The sequence below is a fragment of the Lycorma delicatula genome, chromosome 12 (assembly GCF_047948215.1).
Source record: "Lycorma delicatula isolate Av1 chromosome 12, ASM4794821v1, whole genome shotgun sequence".
NCBI classification, from domain to species: domain Eukaryota; kingdom Metazoa; phylum Arthropoda; class Insecta; order Hemiptera; family Fulgoridae; genus Lycorma; species Lycorma delicatula.
In genome coordinates this window covers 53,200,550-53,216,142 of record NC_134466.1, presented here as the reverse complement: position 1 = coordinate 53,216,142, position 15,593 = coordinate 53,200,550, and the positions used below count along the sequence as shown (strand labels likewise).

Genomic DNA, 15,593 nt, shown 5'->3' with positions numbered 1-15,593 from the left:
CTTAGAGATACTAGTGTCATGCATTGCACAAGCTGTGGAAATTTCTAATTGTATTTATCTTGTATTTTACAAGCATTAAATTAATTTTACAGATGCCCAAAACTTTCTAAGGAGTAAGAAAATGCATTACTGATGGTGGGGGAAAATGCATCACTGATTTCATGTTTACATATAATTGCTTTTCTACAAAGATCATAATACTTCATCCAACCAATGTTGAGTGCATTATAATTGTATAAAGCAAGAATCTTTTTTACAGAACTATCAACAATACAACAAAAACCCAACCAAACAGCAATTCATTTAATAGAAAATGTTGATGAAAGGTCCCATTTTAGCAGGCAAAAAATTAACATTGTATTTGAAAAACTTACTTAGAAAGGTATTTTTCTTCTTCACACTCATCACCGTTATTATCTTGAGATCTCCAAAACTCTCGCCATAATGACTCAACAGTGCCAAACTCCAGATTAAGTATTGCATCCAGAAAAGCCTATATTAAATGCAAATGGTAAAAATAAATTGGCAAAATACGTATAATGAATATTTTTAAAAATAAATGTTAACAAATTTTTAACAGTTTCCACAGCTTTTAGAATTTTATATGGCCTGTTTGTTTTAGCCAAAATTCTCACTTAAAACAAAATACAAAAGTTTATATTTATGCAGCATTTTTGCCCAACATACATGTAATATAAACTGTTGCAACAGTGTATACCGAAACTTCACCCGATTAAAAAAAAAATTAAATTTGGTCTGGTGTAAATATTAACTATATATTTATATATAGTTAATCATATATAGTTTAATCATGATGAATGTTTTCTTTCATCATGATTATCTAACTCATTTGACTTGACATTACTACAATATTACGAAACAAGCAGATTATTAACTGAACCATGTAATCCATTAATTTAGATGGCAAAGCTGAGTATGTCTTTGTAACAACGTTATTAGTTCTACAACAAGCTCAGTCAGTGACATTGCTGATTCATAATTGTATACTGCAGACTCAAAACTAACAATATTTATAATTTCTGGAAAATTAGTTTTACTGATAATGAATGTTATGTACTGACCTCGCAATGTTCCCTATAGATACTTCTCAGAGTATCTACATCATCCACCGTACAATCTTCCGGTAGAATGACGGGATTAATTTCAATTGATGGAAAATCCGGAATGGCTCCAACCCCATCTCCAAGAAACTGGTTGTTGTGAGACTATAAAAACAAACAATAAAACAACTACACCATTTGTAAAACAAACAAAAAATTTAAAAAGTAATTTTATTTCTTCATATAAAATGTAAAGATACAGAAGAAAGTTCTTTTCTTAAAATGAAATAAAGTCTCTTTACATTTACATTAAAACTTAACAATATACATTCAATAAACATTCAGAAAAATGGACTATAAAAAAGTAGGCTGCTGGTGAAACATGGTCATACATCCATTCAAAATGAATGCTCAGGATGTCCAAAAACTGTTACCATCAATTAATCACCAAAATTGCTATATTAAATGATAGTCAACTGATGATAAAATGAAAATGCTGACAAAAACATCGATAGATGTTTTTTATCTGCAGAAGTCACGGATACTTTTTTTTAGGATGTTCGTGGTATGTTGTTCATAGTAACTGGTGAAAGGCAGGATATTATTATGCTTCACTACTGGACTGACTGAAGAATGCCTATTTCATCACGATAATTTGAAATCATCCAGGGAAGTTATCCAGATGATTTCAAATATGACATTAAGGTTGAGACAGCCACTAATTTGTTTACAGAGTTGGAAAATTGAAGCTATACGAGGGGGTATTATGAATTCTCATTCAGGAAGTTGTTTCCAACTTGTTTTTGCGTTTTTTCAGCAAAGAAGGTCCAATAACTCTTCTGTCCAAATGAGCACAGTAAAATCGTAGACACCAGCACGTAAGTAAAACAGATTCAATCTTTGCGACCACAAAACACATTAAACCTTCCTCACACCATAATAATGGTTGACTAATGAACTATGTGGCTATTATAACAAATCATGTATGTAGGTTCTAAAATTATTTACACTCAAAATTTATGCCTGTCATGCTTTGTTCCAAAACAAAAGATTTTAATTTATGTGCAAGTGATTTCATAATGAATTACAGTTTCTTTAGATGGTATCAATACAACCATAGCTTATTAAAATATACAAAGTAAAATGGTTCAACTCTTTGGTGTTAACAACTGATGGATGAATAGTTATCTCTCATCAGTCACAATTTATGAATGCTCATCCCCATTATCTGTTAGAACAATCATTTTTCGCACGCTAAGTATATATAACCACACCTTATTCTGACTTCTTTTCATAAAGAATTTTATTCACTGAATTGTGATTAATAAGGTGCGATTATACTTGGGTGTGACAATGTGGTTGATCATTCATACTGTTTACAACCATAGTTGATTTTTAATCATCTAAAAAAAAATTACAGTATCTGTGAAAGCACTTTCATCACTCAGTTGTGAAGGAAAGACTGTTTTTTATGAAGTGCTTTCACAGATACTGTCATTTTTATTAAGTGCCTTATTTCATAAGAACATACTATTTCAAGCACTAAAACAGTGCTTAAATAATAATTGAACTAATCACAAAAACCATAAATAATTAAATGGTATACCATTCACCTGAGCAGAATTTTGTGTAGGCGTATGATTTTGTTCCATAGTTGAACCAGACTCTTGTCCTCCAGACTCTCCTTTATTTGAAAATTTATACCGTTTCTGTGGATTACCACCTGAACCACTAGAACGACCAATTGGTATAGAGCCTTCATCTGCCATAGATAACTGATTCAATGAGGAGCCAGGTTTCACTCTAATACCGTAATAATGGTATTTGGAATTACCTCTGAAAAAGAAAATTAACTAAATGAACATCAAAGTTTAAAAATAATTTTTAAAAATAGTATACAATTTTTAAAAATAATTGACTCGCATCTAAGATTGCTTAAAAGGTTTTCATACGAACTAGCCTACAATATTATTTTGCAAAGAAAACAAAAAACGATATAACTTTGCATAAAAATTCTAAGAAACACAGATTGTATGATCACAACACAAGTTGTGATCACAATATCACAGTGTCACAGTGATACAAGTTGTATCACTGTGACAAAGTAATACACGGATAAGAAAACTAGAACCTTATTTTGTGCAGAAAACAATAACATTTACTTGAAAATGGTGTAAGACCATGATTAACAATATAACAGCATTTAGTAGCTCCAAGCTGGAATTTTGACACTATACAACTTATCGAGAAACAGTTTTAAAAGTTGCACAAACATCTTCATATGAACTTGATAACTATTTTGTACAACATTGAACACCAACAAGTACTAATTGTGTTTGTCATTTTGCATAATGTAAGTAAGAACAGGACATGTTAATGACTGCTTGATGCTTGTAGTTGCAATGAGCTGGGCAATGAGGGTGACCACTTCCTGATAGCAGTAAGTATATCAAACATATTTTGGCCATTTCTTTATAATTAAAATTATTAAACTTAATTTGAAACAATTTTTTGCAATTTTTCCTGACTTTTACAAAGTTTATAATTACTGACTTTTCCTGCCTGTGGAAACCATGTTTAATTCATTACAGTCTATTTGGCGGTGAAAATGTTTGACGTAAATGATAAGAAAAAAAATTCAAGTTAAGAGGTTACTGAGGCTTTTAAAGAAAGAACCAGAAAAAGATTCTAGATCCTACACTGAAGGTAAGAATTTGAATTAAAAATATACTTCCAATTGTACCAGTGTGTAAAGTAATATCAATTAAGCAAGTAATATTTTTCTCTTAAAAGAAATTAAGACTTTTCAGATTTTTGCTTTGACAGCATTCTCAACAATTAATCACTAAGAATGTAAAACTGGAGGATAATTGTCCAGTGATGAATTTCAAGTTATTGAAAATTCCATGCTTGACCAGAATTGACCTGGTAACTCCAGATGAAACAACTTCATAAGCAATTAATGTGCAACTAAGAAACTTAATTGTAAACTTCAGTGTACATGACACTGAAGAGACACTGACTCAATATGTTGTAATGTTAGCAGATAACTTATCAAAAAGCTAACATTCAGCAGTAGTGGAAAGTCACAGATTTTCAATATAATTAAAAAATTTAATTGCCAAAAAGTCACTTAGATTATAGTTTAATTTTAAGACTTATTTTAGACTTGTTAATGGAATCATCTCCTTAACAGCTACTCTCCATTATAGATTACATGTTATTAGAATCAATAATTAGAGAGATAAGAGTAATTTCTGATTCACTTTGCAGTATTCATCTTAAAATTCCAAATTCAGGTACTCACCTAGTAAAAGAATAACACAGGAATTGGCTGGTAAATTACTGACCTTGTTCCCAGACGCCGTGTACGAAGACCAAGGAAGACAGATCTTATAAGCTTGCCAAAGGATGCTGCATTGACCGGGTCGAGTTTATTATCATAACAATGCCTTAAATAATGATTGTAAAGCGTTGAACGCGGTAGTGAAACACCTTCTGCAGTCTCATAGTTTTCCAAGAGCCACTGAACCTATTCAAATAAATGAAACTGCATGAATAAACTTACAAAATAATTATCTTCATTTGCTTATTTTGTTTTATTCATGAAATGTACAGATTAGTAATTATAACAGAAAAACTGCAATATGTAATCCTACTCGTGTATTCATAGATTAATAATACACCATTTTCATGACACAAAGTCCCAGTATTAATGCTTCATTACACCAGAAAGAAGCAGAGGCAAAAAAGCAATGAGAAGCTGAATCTGTGGAAACAGGGTTCTGATGGTCCATAAAGGTCATCTATAAAATGGTGTGGTTAAGATAAAGTGGGTTGAGAACACCAACCTACCGGGTTGGTCTAGTGGTGAATGCATCTTCCCAATTCAACTGCAAGAGTTCCAGCATTCAAGTCCTAGTAAAGTCAGTTATTTTTATACAGATTTGAATACTAGATAATGGATTACCGGTGTTCTTTAGTGGTAGGATTCAATTAACCAAACATCTCAAGAATGGTCGAACGGACTGCTATTGAATGATTGTCTAAAGAGAAAAACAAGGATATTGGAAGGTTACAGTACAGATTTTTATAAGCCTTGATTTTTTAATAGTTTGGAAGAAGCTTGAGAAGATAAAGAGGCATAAGTAGGAAGAATGGTACAGATGTTCAACACCCGGCTAGGGTGGTGGCCCAAGCCGGTCACAGACATCTGCAGAGGATGGAGTACAGGTCAATGTATGGTACAAGAGGAGAAGAATGCAAAGTACTTCGGCTTATGGCTAGACCGATCTGGCTGCTTTACCCTCTTGGGTAACCCAAGTCCTAGCTGACTTGAGTGGTCTCCTGGCATCCTGACTGGGGCCAGAAGTAAAAGCAGGTGCTGCTGTCCATGGACACAATGATTGTGCTACATGCGGTCCCAGTGTTCCCAGTGTTCCCAGTGTAAGTTAAGCGAAACGCCAACAGGCTGGCTTTTTTACAACGACGCGCCAACATCAGAGTCTTATCTGCATATCGAACCATATCCAGGGTTGCAGCAGAGGTGATAGCTGGTGTCCCGCCAATCCACCTCAAAGCATTGGAGATTAAGAGTTCATGACAGCACACCGAAGGTGGAAGCTAAACTGAGGAGCAATCAAGAGTGGCAATCCGAATGGGAGGCATCGAATAGGTGAGTGGGCTAGGTGACTCGTACTATGCCTCGAGCCATGGCTCTAGAGAGGATTTGGGAAGTAAACTACTACTTTCTGACTACTCCACTCGTGGACATTGGAGATAGGCACTGAAGACTCAGTCAGTGCCTATCTCCAGGTTTGGTAAAAAGATATCCCCAGATAGTGCTTATTGTGGCAGTGAAAACACGCCAGAGCATGGTATTCTTCCAGTGCAGAAGATAGGAGGGAGTTAGAATGCTGCATGGTCTCAGCTGGATAACCCCAGACACTGGTGGAATACATGCTCCAGGGAAGATGCCAGTGGAGTGAAGTTTCTACGCTTGCAACACAAATTCTGAAAGCAAAAGAAAGAAGCTGAGCAAAGTACATCAGGAAGACCATCAGTGGCAGTAAATAAAAAATTACAGGGAGCTGGCAAAAATTACAGGGAGCCAGAGGAGTCAAGCGCAGAACCGTGCAGGACCAGGGAGGAAGTCTTCACAGCATCTAGAGGCAACCAACCAGGAGGGACCCCGATGGGAAGGTCCAGTGAGTGGACAATGCTGAAGGGGGAAGGTCAACCAATGCAACCTCATTTAGGCAGTTACCGGTTGACCTTGTGTGGTTAAAAAAAATGTTACAACACTAACCCATACGGGATATAATGTGAACCTAATTATCATATTCACAAAAAGTATAAATTTTCATATAGATAATGAGTCTAATGATATTCAATCTGGTATAATGATACTACCACGTTGAGACCAAGGATGAAATAATTATTCCAGTTCCAACAAATCAAGTAAGAGAAATATTAAAATGTCTGACATAAAATAAAATTTTATATTCAAGGTGAATATTCAGTTTAACACTAAAATCTGTTACTTCTCTTCTACATACACTCACTCTTTATATACATTTTTTGAAAATTCAAATAATTTATTAACATATTGATCATTGCACTAATAAAAATAAATTAAATTTAAACCACCAAAACGCAGTAAACGGATAAGTTAAACTTACCACCATATTAATCCCAGAATTGATTTTTACAGGATCATGCATCTTTAGTTAGTGTGATACCCAAGTGTTTCATTAGGTAATAATTTTTTTTTTTCATTTTAGTCCATAAATTTTTAAGTTATGAATGAACTAATAATGGACAGCAGTATTAATAATATATATATGTGTGTGGTCAAAATTTGCTTTAGTAACAGAAAATAAAAATTTGTTTGCGATACCCCTTCACTTCCTTTTGAAAAAATAATAAACAATGAAAATGTTCTGTATATGCTTTGTTTTCAGCTCTTTTAACAAAAAGAAGCCCTATTGCAATTTTTGGTGTGAAGTTGGTGGTTTCTAATGTAATTTGAGCTGGTGAATAGGATAGAACAGGTCTCAGAACTTGAATATACTATTGGAGTCAAAACAGGTATCAGAAGTAACTCTGAATTTTGTGTTTTTAGTTTGATTCAGCATATTCAGTACGACCAGGGGCACTAGTATATAATGAATTTCTTGTAGCACTGGTTTGTCAAAAACATATGGTATTTTTGACAAAAAAATACCATATGTTTTTTTCTCATATATGGTATGACAAAAAACATATGACAAAGGAGATCTACGATTAAGCCACTTTTTCTGAGAATCTGAGTCTTCAGTTCTAAAAATAATCATTTATGGAGTTAAGACAATCCACATGGTACTGTGGAAACTAGTTTCCAACAGACTTTCCCATTAATGTTTGGTGTGGCATTTTTATTATGACAAAATTTGTAACCAGATTGCAAATGATTTTCCAGCACATGGTGCAACTCTACATTTTTCTTAATTAGAAATCACTTAATTATTTGGGTGTTGTGGTGATCAATTCCAGTGTAATTGAACCACCACAATTTGACTTGAACTTATACATGCTACTGAACTCATACAAAACGATCTTGAGATGGTATGGAAACCACCAGAAATAAACAGTGCTGTGTACATTGTGAATTTTTGTTCTGTAACTGAGCTTTGTTACTCTTACAATTTTATCATTTCATGCATTTTACTTTTTATTTTTGCTATATTAAGAAATCTAAATAATCTGTATTATTAATCTGTTGCTGTATTTACATTAATTTTCTCTCTCTAACACTTGTTAAATGACAATTTAATTGAGAAAATTAATAAACATTATTCTTAATATTATAAAATAAAATTACAACATAATAAGCGCCTCAGTTACACTAATTGTTCTAAATTTACAATGTACACACAGCACTATTTATTTCTGGTGGCTTTCCATACCATATCAAGATTATTTTGTATAGATTCAATAGAATTTTTATATTCTAAGAGTAAGATTAACTTTTTGTTTGTATACTGTCGTATTCGTATGGCCACTAGTACTTACTTCACTTGTGGCAAAGTCTAACTGTGGTGATCATGGTGGGTCAATCAACTGGCCCACCAAATTTAAATTAGCACAGTATTCACACTAGTTTCCACAGTACCACGTGGATTGTCTTCACTCATAGATGGAGTAAGTTTTTAAAATTTTTTCCTCAAATATTTTAAAACTTTTCTTTTTAATATTTATGACTACCTATGTAATAATTTGAATTTAATGTTGCTAGCAATTATATGTTAATAATGTTAAAAATGGTTCTATTTCAGACATGCTCTAGTATAAACAGCTTATGCAGTTTTTATATTTAAAATGTCATACAGATTTTAACAATAGGATAATAGAATGTTAATCTATTTTCTTCCTATTACCTAATGACAAGACACGAGAATAGACCCACCAGTAGGGAAAAGAAGGGACAGCATTGCGACAAGAATTTAGCGTGCTTAACGTAACATTTAATAGTTATGTTAATACTATTTGAAGATTAATTTATTTAAAAATCTATTTTCTATTTCCTTATTTCTCTACTTTACAAACATAAAAAAACATGCTAAATGAGTTGTGACAATGACAAGTTGTGACAAGTACTCTGTCAAATAACTAGTAAAAGTTTCAATTAACACTTTTAGTATTCAATTAATTTTTTTACTGCTTTTCTGTTATAACAGAGTTAATTATGCTTTATAATCGATACTTTCCATTTTTCTAAACTTAAAAAATAAATAACTTATTTGGTATGAATGTATTAACTCAACCCCCCCCCTCCCCCGCGACTGTTGATAAGAAAAAAATTAGTAACAGGCCATAACTGCTTAAGTGTGAATCCTATAAAATTAACTTTTAATTACACATTGCACTTATTCCAGCAGTTCTAATGATTGTCACAAAGTAGCCTTGATACACAAACATTTCCTCGTCAAGTAATATTATATTATAATATTTCATTGATTGGAGATATTCAAAGATTTTATTTAAGGTATTACTTTTCATTTTCTTGGGGTGAAGAAGATAATACTCCAAAAGCAATGTCACCAAAAACTTATTTCTTATTTTTCAGTTTGAATTTTATTTCCTATTTAACTTTTACTCTCGATTCATTCACTTACATTCTTTAATGATGTAAAAAGAAAACTCTTCATCATAATGCAGAAAACTTATTAAAATCCTATTTCTGTAATAAGACAACAGAATAACAAGAGTTGTGCGATATCTCTAGGTGTCAGTGATATCTCTTAGGCATTATATTAGGTTGATTGTATGTAAGTATTTTACATTATATTCATGTATCAAACACTGCGAAATTCACTTTGAAAACCAAACTATATTCAGTCAAGATCAATCTGGTTCAACTTTTATGAGCCTAAATAAATACCGAAAATTAAATTTACTTAAAATATTATTTAATTATTAAATATAATTAAATTCATATATTAATTTATATATAATATAATATTATATTAATATTATATTTATATATAAATTTTGAGACAAAATTAGTAAGGATTGTCATCTGAGTGTCTTTCATTCAATCCTATAACTTAAATAACATCCCTAGTGGTACTTAACTAAAAATATTAATAGAATACTGTTATTTTAAAAATAATATACTGTATTTTAAAAATATGAGCATTTTCATCATAGTTTTCTTTTTGTTCATGTAATATTAGAAAATATTAAAACTGAGCAGTAATTTTAAAAAAGATTAAATGAATGTGCAAAACACTTATCCAGCAAAGACTACAAAAGATTACAGCAGTAATGTTTTTTATATTTGTTGAACACATTATCAAAATCAACTGTGGTTATTCTGTGGTCACTCGTAACAAAATGACTGCATTCTTTGAGGTCTATTCTTATATCTTATCAATAACATATTACCATAATAGTTAAATGTAATTATGAACAGATTAGTTTAAGAAGTTAACCCTAGAAGTGACAGTATGAGTATTCAAATTGATCTATATTATTTTTGAAAATTTGACCCTTACAAGCTTCATGCTTTTTTTGACAGGGCTGATAACACGCAAAAGTAAATTTTGAATTGTCTAGGGGTTGATTTATTTGGGGAAAAAAGTATAAACAAATTTAATGTAGGTACTATCTATATATATTTCATATAGATTATGGTATAGATTTCTGAATTAATTAATTTTTATAAGGACAGAGGCCTGCCTAACCCAAAAGGAACTTTAGCTGCTAGATGGACAACCTCAAACCGGAGTCCTTACGACAGTTTCATAGGCATACAGGAGTGTCCACTGAGCCACAACAATGAAGAAGTTTTCTGTTATTAAAAGACAACATATGGAACCAATTGCAGGTTTTTTCACCAACAATCTGAGACTTGTGTATAGGCACATGTGGTGAAAGAACACTTTCTGAAGGTCCTGCCTTTCTCCAGGTAGTTTCATACATATCAGACCACAAGGATCCTAAAAAAAAATATAGCCGTAACTTTTCCTGAAGATTGAATTATTTTCATTTTTTTCAATTTTCCCCACCCACTGTTTGGTCACTGGTACATAATGGTAAATCATCAATGTTTCATCAAAAATACTCTGGAATATTTGCAAAGTCAGCAAGCTTGTATACCTTATTGGTTTTCAGGTTCCCCAAGCATTCATCATCTTTAATGTATGTACAACCATATTTATATTCAGCAGTATAATGTCGAAAACAAAGGGGAAAAATCCTTCAAATGGAACAACCTTTTGTATATTCACCAGAACTAAATCTTTCATAGTGATCTCTCATGGTGATCTGGATAGTAAATTTCAAATTCATATAAGGGGAGACTTGCCACCTACAGTAAGGGTTTGGGCCTTACGTCAGGTTGTGCTTATGGCCCAACAAAGCAATGCAACATGTGTTCAGCTTTGTTATTTTGGAATTGCTGATAGTCTTGTAAAGGATTAAATTGCCTTGTTACCAGGTGAGGGGTATAACTGCGGAAATTTTTCCTGGCTTATAGCTAACACCTTTGTCTTAATGCTGAAGTCTGATAACAGAACCACTAACAAGTTTTTCCGACATGCTAATAAAATGCAATTTACAATTTGGCCACATAACCTATATAAACAGTGAAAATCGCCATTAATTTAAAAAAAAGAAGGTAATTTATAAAATCTATTTCAATTTTAAACGTGTAAAAGTAAAAAACTTTTATATGTGTAAAACGTTTCACTGTTTTTTCAAACTTTTTATGTGGTGGCATTTTTATGGAATAAAACAACCACTCAATACGCGAGATTTTTTTTTTTTAAGTAAATCAAATATAAAAAAAAGAGAAAATCCTAAACAGAAGCATAAGCAGCAATTGATAAATTTCAATTAAAGCTAACTGAGCACCTAAGAAATAAAAAAATAGCGATATATATTCAGCATAGACAACTTTCAAAATAATTAACATTATTTTCTTCAGTTATGGCTTTACTTTGATGCACTGAACTAATTTTGAAAATTAACCATACTTTTAATTTAGTTTTCATGTATGTAATAAAAATACATTTCATGAGCCATTTATGGCAAATAAAGCCACTTCCAGGGTTAATTAACAATAAAAGAAAAAAAAATATGTTATATTACTGACAGTAGCAGGTGAGACACGTGTAGCATGCACTAAACTTGGCTGATCCGAATCCAAACTGTTGCTAGAAGCATTACCGCTACCGGCACTGCTTCCACCACTACTAGCTCCACTTGCCCCACCACCATTACCACTATTTGCAGAATTTACAACGTTCAGGTAAGTCACGTCCTGTAAATGCAACCCATACCCAAAAACAAAAATATAACATTCTCATGCAAATCAAGCAATTCTGTCATCAAAATAAAGCCCATAATATCTATAAAACAAATGCACACATGCTATTATTATATAATGCGCAATAAGAGCCCCTAAACCATTGTTATTTATTTAACTAATCAAATTATTTATTTTTGAAGATCACGACAAATACAAATGCTCAAATGGGCATTAAGTGATAATGGTAATTTCTTTTTGGCGTAAGTCACACTTAGCAACTCACACTGGAATAAATTAATTAGACCATGTTTTAGTACAAGCAGTGCTATTGTATTAACAAGGTGTCTACAGATTTCAAAATTTAATTTAACAAGTGTGAAAATTATGTTCCCAGTACACTGAGGCCATTAAAAAAAAATATATTACTATTACCTGCATCTGTTAAGTCTCTGCCGCTTCAGTAGATTGTTTTTATTACTTGTACAAAGAAACCAATAGTTAAAGAAAATGCTTCTCTTTATCACCTTCAGTTTTTGTTGCAGACTTCTGGTAGAATGGATCTTTATCACCATATTTATTCTTGTAAATAAAATAAATTTGAGTAGGGTTGACAGGTAGGCACACACTGATGCATTCACAAAGATAAAACCTGCATTCATTTTCCGCCATTTCAGGCCTAATGCAGTTATCACTTCCATAAAATTTACAATTTACTTGCATTGTTTTTACTGTGATATTTGCATTCTCATTTTGAACTTCACTCTTCACTCTTTAAGACATTTTGTTATGTCACTTACCTGAAATGTAAATCCTTTGTAGGATTTTTAATGTCACTATTTAATAAATTTAGCACACAATGTAACAAACAAATTTTCTGCTCTGGTATTAAACTGAAAAACTTCTTTTTTCAAACCTTTCCGATACATTTTTTTCTATTAATCCTTGTCATTTCAACACTTGAAACTGTTTTGGAGCAGATTTTGGTGTTTGTAAATTAAACAGCAGCCACTTAAAGGCATTGTTTGTTAACTGTCTTCTACCAACTCTCTATCCTTTCAAACAATTTATTCTCTATAAAAATTCTTCTCTGTATACAATAACAGTGCAAACATTCTAATTATTTTTAAAGAAAAATTTAATCTCATCACAATTTTTAACTCTTAATTCGAATTATTAACATAATAGCATCAATAATATGGTTGGGACAATGCCAGTCTGGGAACATAATTTGTAACACTATTAATAAAACCTATCCGCAGAATATATAATTACTTATAAAAATTAGTTTTTTTTTTAACTTATTTTTTCTTAAACATGTAGTACTGCCAAATTCCTGTAACTGAATGATTTATATGGAAATTAGATTTAAAACATTAAAAATTCAGAGGGACATGTAACAACAAGTCCAGTCAATGGACAATTTTGTGGCATATAATTTCACAAACATTTAATGTTTTCTGTACCTTTATTTGATATATATTTTTTAAATTTATTCTACTTTAATATGGCTTTAGGATTGCACTATTTACTTTTTTATAATAGGTTAGGGGGATAAGCTTCTTGGTGTTCTGCCATTGGATGGGTTTAGGATCTCATAACTCTGCTATAATTAATCAAATCTAGCAACATGTGTGCATTTGAAAGGTTACATTAGTTTATTTTTCTTAATATTATTGCTTTTGAAAATTAATTAAAATAAGAAATTAGATACATTTTGAAATTCATGGGCTTGATATATAGTATCAGTGTATGTGTGGCAACAAAGCTGGTTCAAGTATTTAATCTGAAAAATCTTGATGTCACATATTAATGATGTATATCTCACTCTGATCAATCAATGACTGAAAAAGCAGACAAAATCATGGAAAAAAATGTGCAAGATTAGCACTCATGACATCAGTATAATGAACTAACATCAGTCAACAGTTTTAAACTGTTCATGGCTGATATTAGTAAACGGGTAACAATGAAAAATTTAATGATATAATTTCCATCAGTTAATCACAGTTGAAAGGAAGATTGAACAATTTTTCAAACAGCAATGAAAATTGGATAAGTAAAACAGTACAGAAAAGATTGTGACTGAAGCAAAAGGTGAAGAGTTCGTAGACTGTGGCAAAGTCAGGATTGATGTCAAAAAAGTGATGCTGTGCAGCAGGATTGGAAAGGATCATTCACTATGAGCTCTGCAATTGACTACAACCTCTACTGTTAACTATAATAAGATTATACCAAGCAGTCAGAAATATGACCAAAATTGATCAAAAGGAAAGATGTCAATCAGAAAAAAACAAAACCCCACACATATTTGGTGGCCCGTTAAAAACTGAGACTTGAGACATGACCAGAAAGTTTTGATGCACCCACCATGTAGTCCTGGACATCTTGGACCACCATACAGACTTTATTACAGATTGTGGTATATAATGGAACAGGATGTATTTGTATATCCTGTTCCAATATATACCACAATCTGTAATATAATCAGATTAGTTAATTATAACATTCTGATGAAGCAGAGTGTGAAAAGTACTAAACATACTGGGAAAAATTAAAATTTTAATAAAAGCCAAATTATAATTAATATTGCTAACCACTACATTTTGGAGTGGTTAACACTAATTTTTATGAAATTTAGTAGATTTACATTTTAGGATTAAATCTGAGAAATGAAAATTTTTGGGATAGAAATTTATTAATGGTACAGCAAATTAGAATGCAACAAGGGTGAAGCTATTTAGTTCCAAGACTAGGCCTATAACATGAGTTGAGATCTACCCGTGAAGTTTTTCAAGCTTTCAATGATTTAAGGTAAGATTGATTTTTTATTAACCGATTGATATAAAGGTAGTATAAACCAATTCAGACATACCTTTGTTATTGAATAAAATATTGAGCATGAACTTGAATTTTGACTAAATAACGTTTTTAACCTCAGCCATTCTAACATTTTCCAATGCACCCAACACGTGTAAATCTAGTTTGTTGACTCATTTCAGACTGAAAATTCCTTTAACAACCCCAATCAAAGTGAGTCCCTCTACAGATTACCTGGTCTCTCTCTTGCTTGAAGGAAGCAATTTTATGTTCCTTCACTCTTGGACTAGTACAACAGGTCAGGCCACCCACCTACCTTCTGTCTATGATACCACGCCACTGGCAAGCAGTGAGGTAGTTACAGCTTCACAGTTGCTGAGGGAAGTAGAAGGTCCTATACACCATAACTGTTCATGTCATTTCCTATCCAGATGTTGCACAAAAAGTCAACCAAGTGGCTGAGGTGCCTGCTAGGTAGGTTAAGCCCGTTAAACCTCCTACTCTCTAATCAATCTATCAAGAATGCTAATGCTTACCCACAAAGGCAAACCATGCCATGCCAGTCCCTTCTTGGCGCTCATAATATTATAATAAAATTAATTTCTAAAATTTATTACCTGTAATGTTTTCATAATAGTGTGAAATCGTAAAATATGAAATCAATACCATAGATGGACCCCAAATTAGCCTCATGAAACAACTTAAACCAGTACTAGAACTAAAGTATCTTTACTATTCATATTCTTACTATACACATAAAAATATCCAGTACAATAAAACTGACTTATGATCCTGTAGACATCCTTGTTTTATAATACATACAGTAAGCATCACACAAGCTTCTATGTAAAGAGTTCGCATCTTATGAAGCAATTAATGAAAAAAAAATTTAATTCTAACATAAATTAACATTCTTTTGG

General features: G+C 32.0%; 1 protein-coding gene across 1 annotated transcript in view; it reads right to left on the bottom strand.

Annotated features, from left to right (window-relative positions):
• Rfx (regulatory transcription factor Rfx) overlaps nucleotides 1-15,593 on the bottom strand; it is a 61,961-nt gene that overhangs the window by 12,138 nt on the left and 34,230 nt on the right. The window contains exons 7-11 of the mRNA XM_075380184.1: nucleotides 11,701-11,868; nucleotides 4,412-4,593; nucleotides 2,675-2,897; nucleotides 1,083-1,226; nucleotides 375-493 (exon numbers count right to left, since the gene is read on the bottom strand). Of these exons, the coding sequence (XP_075236299.1) occupies nucleotides 375-493; nucleotides 1,083-1,226; nucleotides 2,675-2,897; nucleotides 4,412-4,593; nucleotides 11,701-11,868 (836 nt within the window). The remainder of the gene's footprint in view (nucleotides 1-374; nucleotides 494-1,082; nucleotides 1,227-2,674; nucleotides 2,898-4,411; nucleotides 4,594-11,700; nucleotides 11,869-15,593) is intronic.